This window comes from Ambystoma mexicanum, chromosome 11 (genome assembly GCF_040938575.1).
Source record: "Ambystoma mexicanum isolate Mex_15411 chromosome 11, UKY_AmexF1_1, whole genome shotgun sequence".
Lineage (NCBI taxonomy): Eukaryota > Metazoa > Chordata > Amphibia > Caudata > Ambystomatidae > Ambystoma > Ambystoma mexicanum.
The window spans coordinates 109032344-109059244 of NC_090934.1; the positions used below are offsets into that span (position 1 = coordinate 109032344).

Here is a 26901-nt window from a genome sequence, read left to right on the forward strand (position 1 = left end):
GTAAGCTACCCATGATGGTCAGGCATGCGGATGGGTGCTGGGGGTGCTCTGGAGAGTGCACGAGTGCAAGAGACTTGTTATGTGTCCAGCTGGACCAAATTATTGTCATAGGTTGTAGCTGCATTCTAATGCAGGAGGGGACTCGTTATGTGTCAGCTAGACCGAATTTTGTCATAGGTCATCACTGCAATCTGTTGGCAGAGATGGTGTGCTTCAGTTATTAGTCTGGTGTATGGAAGCAAATGCTTGCAAGTTGTTAGCCGTGCCTGCGGCTGGTGTCCACCGAAGTAGTGCTTCACTACATACCTTGAGGCTCAGATTGGAGCTTATGTTATGTTTATGTTATGTTATGTTAAATCTCCGATGTTTAAACCATCAGCCCTTTCATATAGTCCTACTCGTTTGCCTACGCATTCATTTCAATCAATGGGCAATGGATCAATGGGCAATGGAATTTTTTCACAGGACCTGGGATCGCCCTCCCTCTTTGCTTTAAACCTTTTTTTAAACTCATTGTTTAAATTATATTAAAGTATAAATAACAAACTGAAAATACCCTGTAAGGGACTATTTTTCTAAAACAGAAAAGTTACTTTCCTTGAAGGCGTCATTTGAGAACAAAGAAATCAGTCTAAGGCCATAAATGGACTCACACACAATGATTAGTGGTGCATGCAAGATGCCTCATTGGAAGAAGTCATTGCGCTTTCTACTTTTTTTGACTAACATCAAGTTGCCGCAGTGCAACAACGAGTTCACATCCTCTAGAGGACAAACAGCTGAGGGTTCAAACCCAACAATTCACCCCTTTTTTTCTTAAAGCCACACGGAATGATGATAGTGGTTCGAGAACGTTTTTAAGAACTTTGCGTGCCAGAATTTTGGTTAATAAAATCAATGAGACTCAACAGTTAGCAAGCTTCCCTCGGTAAGACCTGGTGTGGTTCCCTTGTCTAAGAAAAAAAAGAAAAGTGTAAAAGCTTCAAAAAGCAAAGCTAAATCCCAAAGTAGTAGCTCACTTCCAGGAAAGGAACACTCGTTGCAGATGACTATCCCAGAGGATTACACTGAAACCCTCAATACTAGTTTAATGTTGATTAAGTGATCTATCAACATACACTGACGAGGCTTAACCTGCAAAAATCTCACGTCCTGTATTCCACTCTAACAAGGTCCAGGAAGTAGTACTTGTCTGTGAGCCTGTAATTCACTGTTGATTTTCTTATGCGCATTCGACAACTCCTGCTACTATCTCCAGGCCATGTCTAACTCTGGAAGAACAACATGCAATCCCTTTGGCAAAATGTAATTCATCAGGCTCATTGAAGACTACGAGCCCAATGTCATATGTGTCCAAGAAGAGGTCTACAGAGTTGCAGACTGTGACCGGCAACCTTCATTCGGGTTCTGAAAGCGCGACACACAGGCTTAGTCATTCTATAGAAGATATGAATCATGGACGACGCTTTGATGATACAAAGCATCTAACATGTTCTGGCAGAGGGGGTGGGAATGTTCTAGCAATTGAGGGTATGTTTAAGTATGATCAGACAGTTCTTTTAAATTGCCAAGCTATATTACATTTGTTCCATGAAATACCGGTTCTAAGAAATATTCATTCAAATCAACTACAAACTGACATAATACATGTTAATTTATTCTCTAATTCCATTCTTAAATCCATCCTCTGGAATCTTTCATTTCACTTGGTTATGATGTTTTTAATGTTTCGGGTAAACTCCAAAGGTCAGCTGAGAGAACAAAGGAATCCTGGAATCTAGGACTATTTCTTCAATGAAAATCCGTTCTTCTCTGGGCAAACACGCCATAACGATTGATAAGTATACTAAAACGGATTGGTCTTGGGTGCCATAAACTGTAGTAAACTCTGAAAACAGGGGTGGGGGCTCTAAGTGATCAATGAAGACGCAGTAGTCCAGGATTTTATTGTGGAACATGCACAGTTTTAACCATCTGTTTACAAGGTCAGACCCGGACATTGTTTTGAAGTCTTTTGAAATGATGTTCTCACAGGAGAAATGGCTTCAAGATAAGCCTCTGTTGGTTGTTTATACTGTTTATCTTAATGTAGCACTGAAAGGGCTTATGGGTCACCAGTATGGAGGCTTCCTTGTGGCTATAAGGAACGATTCATTCTTCGAGCCTTTCATGTGGTCTGACGACTCCCCTCGTCAGACCACATGGCCTCCCCTTGAAGGCTATAAAACCTTCTAGTAAACATGACATCAATGATTTTCCAAGTAAATTCCTGTTAATCTCCTCTTATTTGAATCCACTTAAAGTGTCTCACTCTCTAACATTTTCGATAGCTGGTCCAAAAAAATTGTTCCAGCAACATTTTCATAGGTGATGACTTCAAGTGTATTTGTATAGAGGGGGAGTCTTCCTGCAAAATTGCATTTGACAATGAAAATAAAATGCCCTAACTGATTAGAGGAAAGGCTCTGATGCAGGTGATGCGCCTCAGGGGTTTAGTCAAATGAAATGGCAACATCAGCAGCAATCCCGATAATCAGCCGACTTGGAGAAGAGGTCTCTCTTATTCGACTTTAGATTATATCTTTATTTCAAAGCCACTGTTCAGCAAATGTTCGCATTTGTCGATTGATACCACTCTTAGTCAACATGCTTCTCTAAAACTATTAGTTGATTTAAATATGCAGAGTTGGCCTACGTGCCATCCCAAGGGAGCCATCTGCGTCAACAATGCAAGGAACCAAATTAAATGGACCTAGTCAAATATTCAGATGGTCAACCAGCATGTGAGTACTTGTGGGCCCACCCTTTCCTCCTCTTACAATGATAGCAATCTGTCTCTAAATTCTATCATTGAAAATATTAACAACTTTATACTTGAATGCCCTTTCAGAAGCAAATCCCCTTTACCTCAGGGCTTTACCATAAACAAACATGTTGTTGATGCCAAGGAACATAGGAGGAAAGTTGAAATGCACAGACAGCTTAGGTTTGTAGGAAAGAAATGAACAGCTAGGCTTCAAAGCATCTTGTAAACTAATACAACAACGTTTCAAGAACTGTCTAAAATCCTATAAACATCTCCTACTACAAAAAGATGCAGAAAGAATGTAAGGGGCTCTATGCCTAAACAATACCCACGTTTCTGGGAGATTATGAACAAAAAAGATTTATTACAGGTAGAATCCCAGTAGCCAAAGCTTACTGGCGTAAATATTTTGCAGAATTATATGCACCAGTAACTTTGTCTACAGACACAGAATGGGTACATTTACATGCTATGAAGGCTTAACATTTTCGATAGACAACATCACTTCAATAATCTAAAGGTCCAAATCATCCAAAACTCTGGCTCCTGATGACATTCCTAATGTCATTTTGAAAGGTGGCCTGGAGGCATGAAGTAGGATTATACAATATGTATTTGATGCAATTGTCTTCCGTGGCTAACTACCCCATTCATGGAAATGTTTGCATCATATTCCTCTGTATAAAAAGGGAGACAGACTTAATCCATGGAATTACCGGCCCATTGCTCTGCTGGATCCTTTCAGCAAAGTCTTTTCTGCCATTATTTTTGAAGAATTAATCCAGTGGATGGTGGAGAGTGTAATCCTGGATAAGGCCCGATCAGGGTTTAGGAAGAAGTTGGGCGGTTCCCTTAATGTTCTCATTTTAGTTCTTTTGTAAAATGAAGTTTATAGATTGGGACATCCCATTTTCTTTAGCATTTATTGACCTAACTTCAGTTTTTGACTGAGTTAGTAGTGAACACCTTTGTGGAAAATGAGCAAAATGTCAATGCGCTCCTCACCTAATTGCTTTCCTTAGAGATCTACACTTAAACTCACAGGTGCAAGTGCGACTTAGTGCATATGGTGGGCTATCCAGCCCGATTTCCACCCAAGGTGGTCTGCGAAAAAGCTGTGTTTTGGCTCCGGCCCAATCCTACATCTACACATCCGATCTAAACTCCACCCTGTAATGCACTTTCACACTGTTTAACAGGTTTTCTATTTCCAGTATTAGGCAATACAGATATCTGGTAATCATGGAACAAACCCCAATAGGCTTACAGCATAGTTTGTGTGCCCTGGAAGTGTATATGCAATTGAATAGATTAGGCATCAATACAGCGAAATCTAAGATCATGATTATACAGAAGCGTAAGAAACAATTTTCTTGTCAATGTTTTTCAAACAGCGCTGGCATGGGAAGGGTAGAATAATGGAAATAGGTGAAAAGTGTTTACAGTCTGCAAGTGATACCCAAAATGACATATGGTGTGGAAGTACATCCATCTAATCTTAAAATTGATTGGGTCAAAGGTGAATATATTTGTTGTAAAAGAATACTCAAACTCCACAATTCTGTTCCTGTGATATTCCACATATTTGTATTTGGCCTTTCCTCTATCCAGTGTATAATAAACTGGAAGAAATTGCCTCTTTAGGAAATATTTTAGATCCACCCAATGAATTCATTATTCTAAGATCTGTTCAGTCTTGTGCACTCTGCGCTGAATTCCTGGAAACAAGAGTGTGAACTTATTTTAGAGACAGTAAATGCATCTGCTTCGGACCGTTACATGCATCCCATTGGGGTAAAGAGGAAGTTAGAGCTTTTAGACTGCTCACAAGCGCATAATGCTGCTCGTAAACATAAACTGTTCTCATATATCAAGGTCATTGAAAAAGCTTGGAAAACACTACACCAATATTTAATGGAGTTCCTAAATAGGAAATGGATGTTGGCTTTTCTGTACCTTAGGTAACTCTATATCCAACCACAGAGACCATTGGTTATAGGCAGAAGGCTCCCAGACAAAGACGTTGCAGATTGTGTTGTGCCGAGGTTCAAACCTTGAATCATGAATTTGTGGATTTTACAGTTTAAATTGTAATACACTCACAATGTTTAAAATAACTTTGTCTATAATGAATGCTCTCTTCAACAGCATGATTTCTGGTTAAGAATTTTAAATGGCAACAAAACATCTCTAATTATAACAGTGATCAATTTGGTACATAAGGTGTTAGATGTTGATTTTCAATATGATACTTTGTAATCTCGTATTTTCTTTTGTAAATTAACATTGTATGATTAGTTCGATAATGCTATTTGTGAAAGGTTTTAATACAGCATGCACAATAAAATAAAAACGTTAAAAACATGTAATATTTCCCTTTTCAATATTGTGTCTCCCTTTTAATCTCGTTTTCTCCATTCTGTCTCCTTCTGTCTTTTCTTTTGGTGTTGGTCATTTGCTCCAATCTTTGCACAGCCCTTTTTCGTGTCCTCAGCGTAGTCCAGATTATCCCCTAGCCTTTAAACTCTTTCTCCAATCTCTTTTCCTTTCGAACTTCTCTATTTTAGATAAACCCTTGCCCCACACCTGCCTTCTCCAGTACAAATGCACAGTGCGTGGACATTAACCAGCGACAGGCGCAGAGGCAGGCTCTGCATGGGAGCGATGCAGGAACAGTGTGATGCCACAGGTATACTGTAACACAATATTACAGTCCCATGTATGATGTTTTCATTACACAACTTTGGACATCATGGTGCATTGGAGAAAATATTGCAGCCGGTAGACTATAAGGACACTACAAGTTACTGAGGATTTGCACAACCTGGCTACCTCTATAAACCTCTGATAACGTTTACGTAGCATTTTATTCCTGATCATAAGAGGCTGCCACCACCATTCCCAATCCCTGCTGTCGTCATTTTAATTTTGTAACTTTTTTTATTTTCTGCTTTTACTCTCCCCCCCCTTTTCTACTTTTACTTTTCTGACACCATGCACTTTATTGAATTGTAGTTTTCCTTTGTTTCTACTCTATTCTTTATTTCCGTCTCTGTATTTTCTTTCCCTGTTTAATTGTTTCTCTATGTTCTGTTTGTCTTTCTGATTCTCTTTCCTTTCTCTGCCTGTTCCTTTTGTATTCTGCGTCAGTTTCAGGTTTGCATGCAATTAGTCTTTGTTTTAGCTGTATCTGCTCTAGTGCGAATGCTTTCCCATGTCACGTGCCGTATCCATTTTCTTTCCTTTCTGCCTCCCTTTTGTTCACCTAGTACTTCAACTGCTTCCCAAAGCAGAGCTGCTTTTGTGCAACCAGCACTCATCAGCCCAGAACCAAGTCTTACATGTATTCAGTGAAACACAAAAGGTGGAAGCTTCGAGACGTGTACAAGGGCCCTGTGATGGCACTAATAAGTCATAACAGATTCCAGAAAAATGCAAGTATTCATTTATTTAGTGGATATTTATAATGCGACTATACAGCAAATGGTTGGCTGGGATGAAGAATAACACCAACAAAAAAAACCAACAAAAACGGTCCTACCAGACCTTGTGTCATTCGGATCGTGCAAGTGCAGGAACAAGAAGTGCAGGGCAATGGGGAGGAGAGGGGAGTGCCGGTCAGAGCGTAATGTGTTAATGCTAAGATTGGAAGGAAAAAGTGGAGAGCATGCAAATGCTGGGGCGGGGAGGGGGAGTGCGGAATGAGGGTCTGCATGCTAGGTTCGAGGCCCAGGCTCGATTGGGCTCAGTAGGTGTGTAGGACCCGCCAGGCGCTAGTACAGGGGGAGGGAGCCCGGTAGAGCAAGTGCAGGTTTTATCAGGGAAGAACAAACTGCTGGGGTAGACTGGGTAAGGAGGGCCTGTTGCCCTATATGACTCAGAAGTGCCAAAATGCAGCAGAAGGGGACATTAGCAGGGGAGGGGAGAGAGGGAATGAAGAAGAGAAAAGGAGGGTCTTGAGAAGCTTCAAGAACTTAAGTAGATCCGGCTCAATCCTGAGAGGGGCAGGTAGCCCATTCCAGAGGGAGGCTCTTGCGGACGAGAGAGATCTACCCCCTCCCCCATTTTCTGGTTTGAAAAAGCATCTGATCTGTAGCTGGAGCTAGAAAACTGAAGAGCTCTAGCAGTGAGGTATTTATAGAGAGAGATTTGGAGGCAGTGGGGCACCAGGCTCTAGAAAGACTTGTGGATGATGCAGAGGGCCTTGAACGTGATTATGCAACAACCGGGAGCCAGTGGAGAAATTTTAGGGCTGGAGAGATGAGGTCCCTGTGCTTGACGCCAAGGATAAGTCTTGCAGTCCTATTCTGGATTAGTTGAAGGGGGCAAAGAGAGGATTTAGGCAGATTGAGGAAGAGTCAGTTGCAGTAGTCCGGGCTAGAGAGGACCAGAGCTCTGGAGACAATGAATTTCAGGGGGAAGGTGAGGAAAGGGAGAACGCCTCAGAGGTGGCACAGCTGATAGTGGGCTTTCTTGACAAGGTCAGCGATGTGAGGAGAAAAGGAGAGAGAGGAGTCGAAGATGACACAAAGGTTTTTTTCATCACAAGACGATGAGGAGAGGTGGCCCATGAAGGGTGGCGAGAGATTAGGTGGTAAGGTGGAAGCAGGGGTCCCAATGAGAAGGATCTCCATCTTACTGGCATTAAGGCAGAGAGGAATGAGAGAGGAAGAAGAGGAGGAAGTGGAGGGATGCTTGAAGAAGAGCTGTCTGTCATCTGCATAACACTGGAAATGAGGAGAGAAGGCGAATATCAAATGAGCCAGAGGGGCAAGATAGATGTTGAATAGCCACAGCGAGAGGATAGACCCCTGAGGGACGCGACATGTGGAGAGTGTCCTGGGGGAGAAAAAAGAGCCCAGTCGTACCTGAGAAGGTCGGTCGGAGAGGAAGGAGGTCAACCAGTCCTAAAGTAGTACTTAGTGATCTGAGCAGATGTAATTTAACAGTCAGCTGTGTAATTGGAGAACCCAACATACACACAATTAAACATTTAATGCACCATATGATCGAAGTTTTGTTTTTCGCAGGGTATTATACAGAATGCAACCATGGCAGGCCATCACTTAGTTGTCAGCTACAGAAGGGAACAATCGAGAGTTTAAACAAGGCACATTTCAAAAGTGCATTAAAATGATTGTGTCAACAAGGAAGCACAATGGGCCAAAATAGCAACATGATGGGACTGGTGTCCTGCTTGGGGACATCAGGTGAGTAAATGGTGGGAACAGCAAATATTTCGGGAGCACAAATGCACTGAGTAGGAAATGAATACCTACCCAGGATTTCATAACAAAAGGTAATTTCTGTTTTCTGAAAAATGAAGTACAAAGGTGGCTTTTTCATGAATAACGTTTAGTTCCAAAAAAAGGTATAGCCTATGGAAACGAGGCTTATCAGAAGCTCATTGTATATCAGAACATGAGGCTTCTAAAACACGGGGAAGATCAGGCAAGCTGTGCAAAGGGTGTGCCACAGACAGAGAGATTTGCTTCCTTTTGGAAAAGTCAGAATATCTTGCGTTGGAAAGCCATGAGGTGGCACGCATCTCTACTGCTGCTTTTCCACTCACATGGCTTTCCGCTGACACACTTCCTTCGGTCCATTTGCTTTGGTGTTGCTCCCTTTGTGGGGGAAGCAGTGTAGCGGTAATAAAGGGAAATGAGGCATAGATTAAACAAGCATTGGCAATGCCAAGAATGTTGGCTTTTGTGTAGATACAGGAAGGGTATTTTCATGCATTGCGTAATGATACTGATTGACTACTAATGGTAGCAGCTTGATAATGCTGCACAAACCTGGTCATATGTTAGCAGTGCCTGGCAAATGCCTATCGAATACCTATGCACAAGCCACAACTGTTTGATTTGCTTATGGTTGTTTTTAACAGGACTTCAATGAAGGACCACACAGTGCTTATAAATCAAGTAGTTAAATGCATACATGGTTAAGACATTTTTATTATACCAATAGCATGTGCACATCACCATTTAAACCACTGGCTCTCAGAAGACTGCTTTGAGGAAAAAAAATAATAATAATAAATAAATAAACTGGCATGCACTTTGAGGGCAAAGTTTGATTTTAAAGCTTGATAAAATTAGTTCAAATTGTCCTAGTAGGGTGTATTTTGAGTGAGAAGAGTTCAGAAAGTGGGTTGGGCATGACCATGTGGAATAATATTCCCATGGTCAGTCAATGAGTGGGTAAATAAACAAACAACACCTTCACGGATAGTGCCGTTCCTCATATGCCATCTCTCCCAAGATGTACTCTAATGTGTTAGTTTCACCCTATAAGTGTTGCTAAAGTGCCAACTTATAGCTAACACTAAAAATGGAAGGGTTGCTTAGGGTCTGTCCCCACTTTTGAAAGAAAAATAAAAGAAGTGCACTGATATAAGTGCTCCAAACGAAAGACATACCTTTTGCGCAGTGTTTTGGGATAAAGTGTAAGTGGCATAGATTGAAAAATAGGACAGTGGCCCTCACTATAAGGTTGGCAGAATGGGTTTTCCGGCACCGGTAAAGGTGCCGGTGCCGGTAAACCCGTTCCGCCCTATTACAAGGTCTCCTTGCGGGACCCGCAATGGGCGCCTGGAAAAACCAGGCATCCTTACCGGGTCGCGCGACGGGACCAGAGAGCTAACAACGGGCCTGTCATTAACAGGCCCGTTGTTAGCTCCATCCCCATTCCCATTGAGCCCTATGGCGGCCCGAATGGGAATGGGGATGGCCCGGGTCCGGGTTCCTCGGACGGGGAATTTCCGGGTCCGCCAATGTTGCGATGGCCCGGTAATTCCTCATTGGAGGAACCCGGGCCCGGATTGCGGTATGGTTACCTCCAACCTTCTAATGAGTGCATGATGATTTGCCCTGTATTTGCAAAGGAATACATGAAGCACGTGCGCCAATGTAAGTGCACTTATGCAAAGACATGCAGCGGTGAAATAAGCAATGGAAAGACCTGGACCCTCCATAAAACCTCTAGATTAATAACATGCGCTCAATGTTGTCTTGCATTTGGAAATATTCTGAGAATGAACACTACCCATGACACCCTCAACACCACTCAAAAAGACACAGTTTACGAGACGAGAAAAGGCCAAGCAAAGACGGAGAGACTGAGAGCATCCATTGTGGGCGCTCTAATGATGATGCTAGCCTAATGGCTACTGAACAGCCCGCGAGACCTGAGCCCAGCCTTTGTTGGTCATAATTGGACAAAGAAGAAGAGTTGCCAGGAAAGTTATATCCTGTCTGCCACTTCAAACAGAAGACAAATAAGAGTGTTTGAAATGTGCTTCTCCATAGAGTGGTGCAAAAGATGCAATTGGCATGGCAACCTTGACTCAACAACTATAGCAGTACCCTTGGTCTAAAATAAAAATAAACACGCTTCCACCCAGGTCTACACAACGTTATTAATGCCAGTAAGAAGTCTTGTAGATAGGGATGTCATGAATGGTTGCATTTTGTTAATGACGGGTCATCAGGAAGGCATCAAAAATGCAGTTGCTCAACTGGCAATTTTAATTAAAGAGCACCACTTTAAATGACCAATTCATCCGCAAGACTTGAAGAATCTATCAGTCTTTAATGGAAGGCACTGCAAGATGTGACACGGGAAGGTATTTCTCGACAGGGGTCAGAGTCCTGCACTTGATGGAACGTCATTGGCAACTCTACTACCTTCATGGGAATTCAAGAACACAATAGGCGAACCGCCTTGTCTGAACTTCAGACCTATTTTCACAGGGGATTCAGGCCCAATCAGCTTGTGTGAGTGATCACAATCTTTAAGTAGCCTGAATAAGGCTGCAAGAATCTGGCAGCAGGGCTACCACAACCAATAATGCATGCGTGTTGCAGTTACCTGCAGGAGAGGCCGCCTGTCAGGTTTTCATCACTAAAAGAACACAGGAGGGAAAATGATGGGTGTTAAAAATAAATTAATACAATGCACCTGATGTTATGTTTACGTCTCCCTTACTACACCTGGATACTCCTAGTCTGTTTTCATTAGGGTCCGGGAAAAGAACTACAACTCTGGGTGTGTTGCAACGGAGAAGCGAACATGGTATCAAGTAGGAGTTCATGAAGTCGCGGCATCCAATTAGCTTTCTTTTTCTTGTTTAGGGGTGCATTGATCAGGGAAAACAGAGAAAGTGGGCAGAGGTAGAGCCTACACTAAGGGTGTGCGCAAATCCCAGACTACTCAAATGTGGGCTTTCATCAGTCAATAAGGTTCTTCTTCTGATCAGCTTGATTGGCTGACACGCCCAGAGCAGGTATTAGCGGATATGTGTTTAATTTCCCTCCTTTGCCCCACTCTTCACGGAATGGATTACAAATGGTCTCTCTGCAATACCTCCCTGGATGGCTATCCTCTGCCTCATGTTGAATGCTTCAGAAATTGAAGTAATCTTTCTCCTGGCTTCTAATGCCATCCCTACCTACCCCTCTCCTATTTCCTTTCTGCCTGACCTTTGCGTTCCTTCACCCAAGGCTCATAATCTTAGTGTCTACTTTGATAGCGATGTACGACTGCAACACTTCATCACTACGACTGCCTTTTCTGCTCGAATTAACCCCCTCAACATTCAGAAAATGTATAATTTTCCTACCATCCACCTCTACAAAGCGACTCGAGCTCAGCAAATTTGACTACTGATCAAGACATCTCCTTGGCCTTCTTATCTACTCTTTTCTCCCTGTAGACAAAGTACTCAACTTTACTACCCGCTCTCTCCCTATATCCTACCCAGATCCGGCCCCACTTCTACCTAACATGCTGGTTGGCTCTCCATGCACAACAGCACTCTTTTCAAGTTCCTTCTCCTAGTCTACAAATCCATCAATGGTTTTGCTCCTCAGTTCCTGTCAGAATGTACCTCAGTTTACTCACTATCTCATTCACTCCAATACACCTCTCCATTCAACCTCACGATCCCATACCTTCCCTGTTCCTCCTCTCGCTTCCACTGTATCGCAATTCTCACTCTGCTCGACTGGCACCCACTGCCCATAACAATCAAAGCCAGCCCAACTGTGGATGTCTTCAAAGCTTGGCTTGAACCTCACTTACTTGCTAAAGAGGTAGCTCACCCTGCCCTCTTCCCCATCTCTCTTACCTGATCCCACCACTGCCTCTACTGGCGCCCAATAATGTAATGTTGTTTATTTATATAGCACTCCTCTTTAGCTTGAAACACTTATCCCCTTAGGTTAGTGTTACCTTTATAAGTCAGCTGTTTTCCTATATATGTTATCTTTCTGTTTGATTTATTTTGTCCCTGGTATATGTCCCACTTTATTACACTCTCATAAACTGACTTGGTACTTGTTCTAATTTTTTTGCTATGGTATAGGCACCCTCCGCCTTCTCTACATATGTTTTTGTAAGTCATGTCTGTTTGAAATTGACATTGCGGTTTTTCAAATAAATACAAATTTAAATACAACAAGTTACAAACAAATGAGAGCACGTGTTTGTTGGCTCAACCAGAACAAATGTGTGGCAGATTTTCCTGTTTAAATTCATTTGCTTTGAATTCATTTGGTAATTATTTTGGCTTTAGTAAACATTATTCTATTGTATGATATAAGGCCTTTTATAGAGGCTAAATGATTCAAGTTGTTTTGAACTAATGGTGGAAATGGTTTGAACTGATTAGGACCACAAATGGGGTGAACAGAGCCTTCCAAGGCTTAGTTTGAATCCCTTAGCAGACAGCTCTATGGGGGTTCCACAGACCCAAATTAATTCCAAGCATTCTTATATTCTATATTATTATTATTATTATTATTATTATTATTATTAGTTAATGATTGAAACCACTCCAGAAAAAAGACATGTGTTTTTTAAGTCAAGGAGGCCAATGTTCCCCAAGATATGGGAACACAATGAAAGACATGGCTGCTGTCACAGCTGATTTTATGGATTCACCAAACAGCCAGGCAGATACTTTCTAATCTTGCTGATGCCTGAACTGTAACGTGTACCAAAAATGAACCTACACTGAAGCAGGGTTCAGCATGACTGGATACAGAAACACATGGAATCATGATCCCAGAGCGAAGGAAATGTACATTTACCAACACCTGTGAGAGCCTTGAAACAATAGCTATTGTCTGACTCAAGCCATAACTTTAGACTCTTTATTGGAGGTGGAACTGATCAACGGTCAATGGTTACACTTACAAGAAAATATTGTGAGAGCTTCCTACTAAAACACATGTTTTTTCAGGGTTGTCCAACTCCAGGCCTCACGGGCCGGATCCATGTCGGGTTTTCAGGATACTCCTCATTAATATTCATGAGATGCATTTGCATGCAATGATCCTAAATGTATGCACATTTTTCCTCATGAATACTAATGAGGGATATCCTTAAAAACCGCCAGGAACCCGGCCCTCGAGGCCTGGAGGTGGACACAAATACATCATTTATATTGTCTGAATGGTCACATTTTGAACAGTACTTCTTGACAGGTTTGGGAGTGAAAATATCATAGGAGCAGCATAATCGTAGAATGAGAATATGCACCTACCCGTGCTGTCATCGTACACAACAGTGGCCGACTTCCACCTCAAGAACTGCACGAGGTCCAGGATGGCGTGACTGAGGGAAGCATAATCGGGGTGCAAATTGACATAGAAGGAGTCCCTGTTATCCAGAGGATGGTGCTTCCATCGGACTTGGATATGGGGGACCTCCACGGCGTTACAAATGGATTGCACAGCATTGGACGAAGAGCTATGGGAAGGGCCAAATATTGCAACCACGCCGAGGGCCAACTGGTCACAGGCTGTGGGGAAAAGAATCAGAAAATGCACTGATCAGAGAGCAATCACAGTAAGAAAGAAGCGGTAGCAGTAATGTCATGCATTTCAATGGTGTGATGCCTAACACAGAGCACAGATCCAGCCTTCTGGTCCACTGGCCTCCTGTAACTGAGCAGAGACAGAAATACCTTCCAAGGCCCCTTCCAAAATCACCAGCAGCCCCTATACCCAAACCAGAGGCAAGAGATCTGACAGCTTGGGAACAGCTGAAGTTTCCCAACTCCACATACCAACATCTTCAACGGCTGGAGAGTACGGCTTCTTTGGCACAAGCATTAACATTTGCTTTGCAGGGTAATTCTTACAAATCCAGCAGCAGCATTATAGTGGCCTAAACAGCCGGCCACTTATGCTGCCTAGATATTCCAATGAAAGAATAATCAGGACCATCTCCTGCTCAACCAATCAGCCATCACCAGGCTACAGCGCCTGCTTCCAGAGGTAATCCTGCATCATAGATGATGTGAGCATGGTCCACTGTCCTCCAGTCTCCCCTACCATGAAGGAAACTGACTCTACCCGGCCATATTAAGGAATGCAATCCCTGTGACCTTGCTATTGACCATAACATATAAAGATGTGCACAGTGAAGTATATAAACTGGTCTGGGTCGATTTGACCTAAAACAGTTGACCTAATGACATTTGATCACATTATTTTGACCTTTGTTTGGTGTAAAATGCAGGGGGAGACCCCACCCAAGCCCCCCCACTTTCCCTCAACCTAATCTATACCCGTACCCACCCCATATATATTTAATTAAATTTGACTGAAGAAAAGGTCAACAAAATTCAATCAAATGTTTTAAGCCGAATGCTTGTAGGTCAATTATGCTAATACCTATAAAATAGCAGCTGCACCCAGGGCATACCCTAATGATACCATTCTCCCTCTCACTGCTCTCTTTCTCTGTTTGTGCCACTTTATGTCTCTGTCTCTGTGGGCAAAAGCTGTTCTGCCAGGTGTTGTGACAAAATGACTTATGCTCTGCAGGAGTTCAAGGATGAATAGTGTCTAAACCACACCCACTCCGTCTTCACACTGCCACAAATGAACAGTGATTCCAATCAGAGAGTTGAAACTATGCAGAATCAAGATATGTACCTCCTTCGCCTTTTGTGATAACATGGGCCGCGGGCAGGCTCTACTCACGGAGAGGTGTTAAATGTGATAACAGTAGGAACCCAAACACCAATAGCGTAACAGACCAAAATAAGAGAATGTCCATTCAAGGTTCTGTAGAAATCTAAATATTGTAATTAGATATACCACATGCAATAATACCTGCCAATAATAGCACTGCAAAACCCAACCTTACACAGCATATGCAGAATGGGGCTGATGCAAGAACTCTGGTTAATGTAGCAGGGGTTAAAGGCAAGAAATCATGGGCAACTTCACCAAAAAATTTCTTTTTTAAATCGGTTCAAATGGGGGTTTATCAATCACTTGGCTTCCAAATGTGGACTCAGGAAACTGGGGGGTCCCAACAGTACCTGTCTCAGTACTTGGCGGTTCAACTGTGCCGAACCAGTCTTCGGTTTGCTGTCTTTCCTGGTTGAACCAGATTTGGAGGCAGCAAGTCATTCAGCTGCAGTCAGTGAGCTGGTATGGAGTCAGTTTGGAGTGGTAGCTCTATATATCTATTCAACTATCTATCTGACTACCTATCTATCTATACATTTTTTATATAGCACCACACACCCAAGGGCCTCAGAGCGCTGACAAGGCAGACGACAAGACACAGAAAGGCTCCTACTCATAGAGACCCAATCTCCCAGACCCAATATCCTCACTCTTTACCTTTATCAAAGAAGAACGTCTTCATACTCTTTTTAAATAAGGGCAGTGAAGGAGTCAACCTTATTGACAGAGGCAGGGCATTCCACAGCACAGGGGCCCAAGCATCAAAACAAGTGCATCCATATTTCTTTAGTTGGAAACGTGGACAGATCCAATATGCCTCCTTGTTTGATTGCAAAATTTGCTTTATGGGTGCCCATTAATGAGAGACCAGAGATACACAGGGGCATCAGCAGAGAGACACTTAAAGACAAGAGAGTTTGATTTTTACTGTACTCTCTGCTCTATGAGTAACCAATGTAAACTCTGCCGATCCTTGGACATATGTGATGGCTTCCCAAGCCCACAGACTGCTCGGACCGCTCCATTCTGCTCTGTTTGTAATTTCTTCATCTTGTACTCTAAGGTACCAACCAGCAGACTGTTACCACAGTCAGGTTTTGTGTTGATAGTGGCAGATGCCAGCATTGCCCTGTTCTCAATGGATAAGTATGGTCGAATCTGCCACAGCAGTCTGGCCACATATGAACATGAAGACCTCAGGTGTGCAACCTGCTTATTCAAAGTTAGGTGGGAGTCAAAATAGACTCCCAGCGTTTTGGACAGCTTTAATAAGATGTCCATACCAGCCATCGTAAACTGTTTGTATTGTGGGTCCATTTCCGTTATCCTTGTGCTGGTTCCGATAATCAACAACTCAATTTTTCTGTTATTTAGATCTAGAGAGTTATTTACCACCCAGTATTGGATTGTCAATAAAACCTGATTGACTCTTCTTACATCCTTCAAGTACACTCCAGAAGGTCCACGGAGGATCTGGGTGTCATCTGTGTAGTGTGCTTGGCACCCCGATTATACAAGAGATCACAGAGGGATTTAATGTAAATATTGAAGCGTAAGGGAGAAAGTCAGGACCCCTGCAGAACACCATAATTCAGAGGCACAGAGGAGAACTGATGGCCATTTTCAATAATCTTGGCATGTCTGTGGCCAAGTAAGGACTGAAAACACTGAGATTTGCCCTGTTTTAATAATTCGCTCAATGAGCTGCTCATGGTCAATTAAATCAAAAGTGTCCGATAGATCAAGTAGCAGGACAATTGCTGTCTGACCCTTCTGAGTGATTTTAAGAATATTTGACTTGAGGTCTAACAAAGCCTTTTCCATTCCATGATTTAAACGAAAGCCAGACTGTCCTAGCCCCAGTAGTGTATGTTGTTCAACAAATGTACAGTTTTGGTGGTATGTAATTTTGTCTAACATTTTTAGCAAAAAAAGGTACATTAGTTATGGGACGGAAATTAGTGGCTAGGGATGGCTATAAGTTACCCTTCTTTAAAAGAGGAGATATCCAGGCACCCAACAGACATTTTGGGAGGTGGGATTCAGGGAACAACATGTAAATTAGTTTTGTCACCCATGGTAAAAACAAAGTATGACACTACTTATACATGGCGGCAGGTAAGATATCACCCTTGCACGAGACAGGTTTTATGGCTTCAATAATGTTGGTATTTCAGTTTCAGATGCCTCCTTAAATGAGAAAGATAAAAGTGACTCTTATGATTGTCCTAGAACAAGCTGAGCCTGAGGTTCAGACACCTGATCCCTAGTTGCTAAACACATCCCGCAAATAGCATCTGGATGTTGCATCACTCTTTGAGAAAGCTCATCCAGAGCCCGTATCTCTCCAGGACTGACATCGCTACACTGACTCCCAGTGGCTTCGAGGATTGAGTTCAAAACCCTCTGCATTGTCCACAAGGTCTTCTGGGGCCTCGGGCCAAAATACCTTCAACTCTCTCTTCCTAAATATCTTCCTTCTCAAGCTCTTCGTTCATCCACCTCCAACTCCCTCAGGGTCAGCCGCTTCTCCAAGCACTGAGTTGGGGGTAGATCTCTCTCCGCAGCAGGGGCCTCCCTCTGGAACAGCCTTCCTGCCTCTCTGAAACTTGAGGAGAACCCTCTCCGGTTCTGGTAGCACCTCAAAACCTTCCTCTTTGCCTCCGCTTTCTCTCCCTCTCTACCCTGTTAATATTACTGTAACTGCAATGAATCTGAAAAGCGGCCACTCACCTATCCCGGTCCGTGGCCCTGCCACTCTCCCCTGCACTGCCTCCCTGGCAGCCCCTGCACTTGTGGGACTGTCTCTGTATCCCTACAGCCCCCCTCCCAGCACTTGTCTGCACTTATCTTGCACTTGCCACCAGCTGGCCCTTCTTATTTATCTTGTTTCTAACTAACCTGTACTGCACTTCTCCTCTCCGTTTCCCACTTGCACTTTTCCCTTCCCCTCCACCCTGCACTTGCGCAATCTGAATTACACCTGGCCTAGTAGGATCGTTGTCTGTCTCCCTTTGCCCCCCCCCTGCCTCGTCACGCCTTGAAACACTTGTGTATAGGCGCGTTATAAATGCCATATCATATCATATCCTGGATACTCTGACACCAACTGTCATCAATCACAGAGCTAGAGTTAATGGTTTTACCTTCCAGTTTATGAAGGATCCGATAAAAGTTCACGCAAGCTTGAACTCACTGTACTAATTCAAGCAATATAGTTTGCTTGTTTGGCCTTAAAGAGAGCCTTTCTCTATTATTTTGCAAGCATATTTGTAAACTCCCAGAGATGAGATACAAGAGGTCTTCCTCCAGCTATGTTCAGCTGCATGTTTACTCTTCCTGAATGCCACTTTTTCGGCAGAGAGCCAATGATTATTTTTAGACATGTTTGGCTTAACAGAGCGCGGAGGTGCCAAAGAGTCAAACGTACTGTTAGTGAAGTTTCTGAAATATTTTGTGAGATTTTCTAGAGACATGTCAATCGATAGGCTAGCCAGTTGTGGAAGCACTATGGATTACAGTGCCTCAGACGTTACTTATCTGATATTTCTCACCATTACATGATCCGGTGCCTCAGAAGGACAGGCAGTTAGAGAGCAAGGCGGGCATTAGATAAAGGAGACACATGAATGTTGGAACCAGGGACAGATATCCACCATAAAAGGAGAGATATTAAGATTTTTGGTCACTACCCACTCCAATATGTCCATGTCCTCCAATATGTGTGGGAGTATTCACATATTGGGCCTCATTACGACCCAGGCGGTAAGGGGTTAATGGCGCCGTAAAAGGTGGCGGTGCTGTTAACCCCTTACCGCCTAATTACGAGGTGCCTTTGCGGGTCCCGACCTTAACGGCTGGTTTTGACCAGCCGTTAAGGATTGGACCCGCAAAGGGATCTTGGAGGTATTTACGGTACAGCAATTTGCCGTACCATAACTACCGCCTTCCCCATTTCCATTGAGCCCTATTGGGGAAAAAATGGGAATGGGGAAGGGCCAATGTTGAATGGGGAATTACCGCCCACCAACCTTGGAATGGGGTGGTAATTCCACCATTCACCATGGCGCAATCAGTAAAATACCGGCGGCAACCATGGCGCTACTAACGCCATGGTTACCACCTGGGTCGTAATGACCTCCATTGTGTACATCCTGCATCATCGAGGAGCGCCAACAAATATATAGCCTCTCTATCCAAAGGATTATTGGGCCAGAGATTAAATCACCTACTACAAGAACATGGGATGAGGCGCCTAGGATGTCCATGAGATGCTCTTCAAATCCTACCATTTTCTTTGGTGGCCTATACAATATAACAATACTCAAGGTGTTTGTTGTATCTATTTTTACTTTAACCAACATAATTTCACAGTGAACCAGATCTAGTACAGTTGTACTGTGAATCTTAAAATGATCTCTGAAAATTAGAGCAACTCCACCACCTCTGGGACCCACTCCTCATCCATCAGCAGGAGTACCAGAGTCCAGAAGCCAGGTCTCAGTGAGTGCAAAAAGGTCAACCTGCGACTCCTCTATATAGTTAGCAAGTCCTTCTGCATGGCATGCATGACATGCCAACTATTGTGTGTTTAATAATGCCATCTTCATAGATAGGCAGGAGTCTAATACAGAGGGAGCATCAGTTACAATTCTAAGATCTACTTGATTCTAAAGTGACCCTTTCATGGGGAATGATCATTGAACAGTAGGCATGCCCCTAGCTAGCTGATTAGAAGATGTATCAACAGGAGGTTGGTCACAAGTGTTACAAGCCTCCTCTGCAGTAGAAACAGGGGAAGCATAATCCTCAGAGATCACATCCATAGTTTGCAGAACAAATGGGACACACTTAGAATGAACATTATTATCAGTACACACATCTGAAGCCACTGCAAAATTCATGGGCAAATATCTTGCCACTATTTCCTGACTTTTTTGCCATTTTCTTTCTGAGATGTGGGTTGAAGACGGCATTCGAGGAATGCAATTCGGAGAGAGCACACTCAGGCGGCTTAGAATTCAGCAACAGCAGTTGAAAGAATTTGAAGAAGTGCCAAAGGCAGCACCACAGGCCCTGGTGGTTTAAAATTGTTCACACGTGGTCAGCTCTAGTTTGATACTGATGTAATGCTGTACAATGCAGGTACCCTTAATCTTTGCTTCTTCTGGTGCTGCAAGTCCCAATGCAGGGGCTCATGGACAAGATTAGTTTACACGCTCTCCTCTGTTTGTTTGTCATCTACTCTTGAGTGCAGTGTTGTAATGGTGATGTTGTTTTAGTATTGAGCAGTGTCTTAGTGGGTCATTACGACTTGGACGGTAAGGGATACCGGGCACCGGTAAGGAGACCGGTGCCGGTAATCCCTTACTGCCCTATTCCAAGGTCCCTTGGCGGGGACCGTAAGGAACGTGTGGTCTGACCACACGTTCCTTACGAGTCCCACTAAGGGACCAGGGCTCTAATAACGGGCTTGCAAGTCGCGAGCCCATTATTAGCGCCCTCCCCATTCCCATTGAGCCCTATAGGGGCTCAATGGGAATGGGGAATGGTTTGTTCAATGGGGATTTACCGGTTCCGCCAGGGTCGGACTGCACCGTTAAGTCCCCATTGAACAAGACCGGTGCCGGTCCCGGTATTGGAGGCAGCCATGGCGCAAATAGCGCCATCGCTACCTCCAATCTCAGAATGAGGCCCTAAGTTTTGTTTGTCGTTTTTAGGAGTAAAATTGTTTGACCCTTTGTTTGTTAACATTTTGGGACTCACTTGGACTTGTTCCATTGTTCTGTCTGGTTCTCTCAAGGGAACACATGTTTGGTTCTGACCCATGCTGAGCACAATAACCTGGTTCACAACTCTGCCATTTGTGATGCTCACAGTAAGCTTGAAATGCTGGAAGTGGAAGAAGGTTTAACGGGAAGGAGGGAGATTGGAGGTTCTCCTCACAGGAGCAGGAGGATTCCAGGGATGGATGAGGAGAGGGAAACATGTGATTTTGTAGGGTCCTGAATTGTGGGCACCTGCACTGCTTAAACATATTTCACCAAGTGTTGGTTGAGATGCCCCATTTACTTGCCAAAGTCTGGGCTGGTTGGTGTTTATTCTTCTTCCTGCATTATTTCTCCAATGGATGTTGCAATTTCAGCAGCAAAGCATGCTGTGCACAACGCAGTGTACAATCATGCAGCATCTCCTTCTTGAGAAGCTTTCTGCAAGTCCAACACCTCTGAGAAATGCAGATAAAACATGCACCCTGGTTCCCAAAAAAGGCTATGATTATTGGTCTGCCTCCTGTTGGCAGATTAATCTTTAAACATAAGCTATATCTGAGTTAGGGTATGGTGGATGTTATTCTCCTCATCATTCCAGCTACATGCAATTAGATTTTGCATATGTGTCCGCCCTGTGGGACCAGGTCAGCTTTTGAAGATTTTGTGTATTCTTCCCAGACAAAGCCAACTCCTGTCCACTAGCAGGACTGTAGCGTTACAGGTTTGCTTCTCTCTGTTCCTTTGTAAGGGCAGTTAACTCCCTTTTACCAAGGACAGACACTCAACAGGATGCTGGACAGGGAGCAGAAACCAAGAGGCAAACCAATTCACTGAAAGCCAGGCCTCACACCAGGGTACTGCATTTCGATAGAATGCATCCCATTGAGAAGGGGAGGGGGCGGAGCTAGGATAGCCAGAGAGGGATCTGTAGAGTTTTCGGAGGGTTCTTCCATCTTGATTCTCTCTGCCTCTTGTTCTCTTTCCTGTCCCCTTCACTTTCTCTGGAGCAAAGCACTTTGGGTGTGATACCATAAGGACAAGGTCCAGACTTTTCAAGAACAGGGATTGGACCCCAAAAGCATGCTTGCTTTACTCCAATCACCTGCAGATATTTGTCTAAAAAAGAAGGGGTCTCCTACCACTTATTTTGAATCAACTGGACCCATCTTGAACCCTGCTGATGATTTCATTGGGCCATGCTGAGAGATCTCCAGTTGTGGGGTAAAGATGGAGGTTCCAAAAGCAGAAGCAGGAGCTAGCACCTGACTACCCCCAGGGACGATTGTGGGTGAACACTGCTGATGAACATTAAGACTGCCTCTCTGCCAGCCATATTGTGTCTAGGACTTCACCACGTTGCAAGTAACCTGAAGGTGTGTGCCTGCCTTCCCCATGTTTGGGAGCCTGAGAAACAGACTGGCATTGGCCATCGAGACCCTGGAGTGAGACTCAGAGCACCTGAAAGCCAGTACAGCCAAAATACCTGTTGTCGATGATGACCGGCTCCAAAATGTGATTTGAGCATGCCTTGATGCTGGGCAATCCAGGTGGACCAGTGGACGCTGATCTTTGGTGTCTGTTCTCTGAACTACTGTCTGTTGTTTAGCCTCATTCACAACAACACCACGCCAGCAAAAGCGGGTTGTTGCCCCATCTTGCACTGCAAAGTACTGCTGCCTTCCCTTGCTCGAGTCACTGTTTGAAATGGCAGCTTCTTCACTGTCGTTCCTGTGAGTCCACAGATATGACCGTGGTGTTCCCCAAGCCTTCACATCACACCGCCTCGCTGGCACATCTTGGTACCAGCTCGACCTTCCTCATTCCAATCGACCGCCAAACCTGACCTGGTAACCACCAATCCACTCAGCTCAAGTAGAAACTTTGAGACCGCAACTTTCCTTCCGTTCAACCCTGTCTCGATGCCCACTTGCCGCCCACTTGCCGCTGGATAGTTGTGACACAGCAGTTGAGGCAGAGAAGCCTGCTTTGATGCTGTTGAAACCATAAGACATTTTCAGAAGGTATTTGACTGATATCTGCCCTCCTGTAATGTAATGTAATTGTCATTTGTATAGCACCTTTTACCATTGGTATGGCCTCAATGCGCTGTAGTTTGACTGCCCTTGGGGACAGAAGTTCAGGTATGGGGAGTTTGTCAGAGAGTTATAGAATGCATGTGTGCAGTTTAGCCAATACAAAGGTAGAGAGCGGCTCCCTGATAGTCACCCATATTGAGCAGACATGTGAATTGGTGCAGAGATGGCATGGAGAGTATGCAAGAGACACATTAAGTTTAAAGCGAGAGCAATTTTTTATCATGGGGATAGCTGCATTTTAATGGCAGAGGTGCTGTGCAATGTGTCTTGGAGTAGTGCATGTAGTGGATGGGGGGGGATAGTCTGGTGAATATGCAAGAGAAACATTATGTGTGCAGCTGGACTGCATTTTTATCGTGGAGGATAGTTGCATTCTTAATGGCAACAGTGTTGTGCAATGTGTCTTAAACTAGTGCATGTAGTTTATAGGTGCAGAGCGGTAGTCTGGACAGTATGCTAGGGAAACATTATGTGTGCTTCTAGCCCGAATTTTCATCATGGGGGATAGCTGCATTCTGATGGCAGAGGGGAGGTGCAATGAGTCTTCGAGTAATGCATGCAGTGGATGGGTATGGAGAGATAGTCTGGAGAATATGCAAGAGAAACATCATGTGTGCAGATAGACCACATTTGTTAATGGGGCATAGTTGCATTCTAATGGCAGAGGCGATGTGCAATTTGTCTTACAGAAGAGCATGTAGTGCAAGGGTGCTGAGAGGGAGTCCAGAGAGCATGCCAGAGGAGTAGAACCATTCTGTGTGCAGCTAGACCACATTTCTATCATGGGTGATAGCTGCATTCTAATAGCAGAGGTGTTGTGCAATGTGTCTTAGAGTAGTGCATGTAGTGGATGGGTGCGGAGAGGTGGTCTGGAGGGTATGTGAGAGAAACATTAAGTGTGAAGCTGGACCAAATTTATTTTGCCTGGGATAGCTGCATTGTAATGGCAAAGGTGTATGTGGTATGTGACAGAAACATTATATCTGTAAACTGGCACCCTGCCGTGTGTAGGAAAGTGACATTTTTGGTAAATAGGGACATCCTACTGAGCTCGGACGCTAAGATTTCTATAGAGAATGAGACCAAAATTAATGAAATAAATGCTAAAATGATCCACATGCATTTGGTAGGTGTTGCGAAAGACCCCTTGGGGAAGGCTAAAATCGGGGTTGCCCTGGTCAATGCTTCCCAGGTCGCGTGCTTAAAAAAGCAAAGAAATTTCAATCTTCGGCTTTTAAGGAAGCGCGTCATATGTCCATTTGGATACAATCGTCAGAAAAACATGATTGAGGCACGTTACAAGCACCAATTAATACTGGTGCGTCGGGCAGCCCTTATTTTAGCCAACCAACATATGATTGGTCTGTTGTGTAAAAAAAAAGTGCGGGACTTATGGGCCATTTTAAGAAATCCAACAAGAAAGGTCGATCTTCGCACGGTGGCTGTTATTTTAGGCCCAGAATGGGAGAGGTTCTTTAGTTTGAAATTTTCTCTACCTGCTAGGTACATCGATTCAGAAAGCATTCCCGTGCTCTTGACCCTTCCGGTAATCTGTCCATGGGAAGTAAATGATATTATATGGGCGATTGAGCAACTGAAACCATCTAAAGCAGCAGGCCCTGATGGGTTGCCCCCTTGTGTGTTTAAGTCTGATCCCCACTTTTGGGCCAGATACTTACTTCCACGTTATCAGTCGATTTATCGTACTGGGATCATTCCGGCATCATGGCTATCAGCCATTATTATTCCCATACATAAAAAGGGGGTGTTTAGCAATCCTGCGAACTTTAGACCCATTGCTCTGATTGACACAGCTGCAAAAAATGTTACACGACTTCTTTTGGTTGACTTAGAAACTCATATAAGGGCCCTCAATATTTTGTCCAAAGCTCAGGTAGGATTTCGAAGGGCTATGGGTACTCAATTAAATGCCTCAATTTTAGCACATCTTAGGAGATCTGTGCATGGAGAATCAAAGGGCTCCATTTATATGGCAGCCGTAGATCTCACGTGTGCCTTCGATAATGTCCTTCGAGCTCGCCTTTGGCATAAGATGCTGGCTTATGGCATCCCAGCCACCTTGGTGGCCCTAATTGCTGCTTTACATATGAACACCTCATGTCAGATTCGGATAAATGCCCAAGGGCTTCTCTCTGCCAATATTCCTACGCGGATAGGGGTCAAACAGGGCTGTAATCTAGCCGCGGTTTTATTCAATCTTTACCTCGCAGATATTGAGAATCTCTGGAAAGATATTAATGCATTTCCTGTAACATTGGGCTCTATGCGACTGCATTGGTTGGCTTTTGCTGATGACATTATTCTATTCGACAGAGTGCCATTCGGTCTTCAGAACAAATTAAACACATTCTATGAATATTGCTTGCAGAACAACATGACCGTCAACCCGGTGAAATCACGTATTATGATTTTCACGGCAAAAAAAAAATTGCCTAGATTTACCTTTACTATCAATCAGCAGCCTATCTTTAGGAAGGACGCAATCATTTACCTGGGTTATCACCTGTCGAATGGGAACTCAATTGGTGGATGGCGGACTTTGCTGAACGCAAAGCTTAGCCCTCTTATGGGCCAAATGCGAAAAAAATTTGCTAAATACTGCAGTTTTTCTCTTTTGCCCCTTATCCAATTTTACACTATGAAAATAGAGCCCATTCTGCTTTATACGCTCGATATATGTTTGTTGAAGCTGGGGCCTTTGTTAAATCAGATCCAAGGACAAATTTGGAAGAAAATTTTAGGGTTACCAGGCTATGTACCAAATTCCATCATTCTACATGAGTTGGGGCTCTATCCTCTAGCTGATAAATATCTTTGGAGGAAGGTAAATGCTTTCTGTAAAATCCTTTTGCCTCCCCCAAATTCACTCTATGAGGATTTTCAGTTAATGTTGGTTAAAAATTGCCCGGCTTCGGTTTTAGAAGCGAAAGAAGTAATAATGGAGACTCTAACTTCGCTCAATATGACTCTGATGGACTTGACTAATACCCCAATTAAAGTTAAAACTCGCTTCTTTCGCAACTCTTGGGCACAAAACTCTGATAAGATCGGGGGTTATTCCTCCTTTTCGACCTATGCTATGTTTAGACATGCAATTACTCCAAGGTTGCCTTATATCCTATGTTTTCCTGATAAAAGAGCTAGACAGATTTATATGCATTTCCGTTTGGATCTTATCCACACTGGAGCACGTATTCGGTTTTGGGCTGGGTATAGGGATTTGGCGAGGTGGGATGACTGTCGATTTTGCCTGAATAAGTTTGAAAATGAAACTCTTGAACATCTCTTTATGCACTGTGAATTTTTCGCTAAGCAAAGGTTATGCTGTTTGGATTCTGTGTTCTTTTCTTACTCTAGTTTTGAAGCCAATTTAGTATGGTTAAGATGCATGCAGGGCTCCTCGAATGCCATTAGTTTAGCAACTGTTAGACTTGTTTCATTGATTGAAGAACAGCTGTTACCAATGAATTGTGCAACTTTTAATAGGATAGGTTTGCCCTATCCGCATGGGTAATAAGGGGTTAGGGTGCAATAACTAGTTTTGTACCTCGCTTTATTGCTGTCTTCTCTTCTGTTTTTATTTGTGTTTTTGTGCGCTCTGTTTGATTGCTTGTTGTGTTTTTTTCCTTCCTTTGCGCTATTATGCGTATGGGAGTTTTTAGGTGGCGGGTATTTTGTTATGATGTATTGTAGGTGATTTGTTGTTGTGCCTACAGTGTATTTGCATATTTGAATAGTTCTGCCTTAAGGTTTTCTTTAGAGGAAATGAATTTAGGTGAGGTGACGCAATATTATTGTATTATTCTCATGTACATAACATGTTTTTAAATGGATATTTATGATGATCAAATTTTGTAAAGGTGTAAAGTAAATTTACTACCAAAACAATAAAAATAAAAAATAAAAAAAAGGTGTTGTGCAATGTATCTTAGAGTATTAGTGCATGGTAGCAGATGCGTGTAGGTGGGTGGCCGTGCCTTTGGCTAGTATCCATAAGTATGGAGTCTGATAGGTACCCATGTGTCCTGGCTGGTTCTAGGTTCCATAGACGCATGGTCCATCTTTGGGCCATAGAAAATGGGTAGGTGATTCTTATTCCTTTTTTAATGTTGAAGAAATATCCTTCTGAACATTATGGTCTTTTGAATGACTTTCTCCCCTTGTCACATCACCCAAAGTGCTTTATATATTCTATTTGTGCATATTCTGTGCTT

General features: G+C 43.4%; 1 protein-coding gene across 2 annotated transcripts in view; it reads right to left on the reverse strand.

Annotated features, from left to right (window-relative positions):
- The window catches only part of GRIK3 (glutamate ionotropic receptor kainate type subunit 3), a 1124179-nt gene that overhangs the window by 553250 nt on the left and 544028 nt on the right, over window positions 1–26901 (reverse strand). For both annotated transcript variants that reach the window (XM_069622638.1, XM_069622639.1), the window contains exon 3: window positions 13359–13616. In XM_069622638.1, the coding sequence (XP_069478739.1) occupies window positions 13359–13616 (258 nt within the window). The remainder of the gene's footprint in view (window positions 1–13358; window positions 13617–26901) is intronic.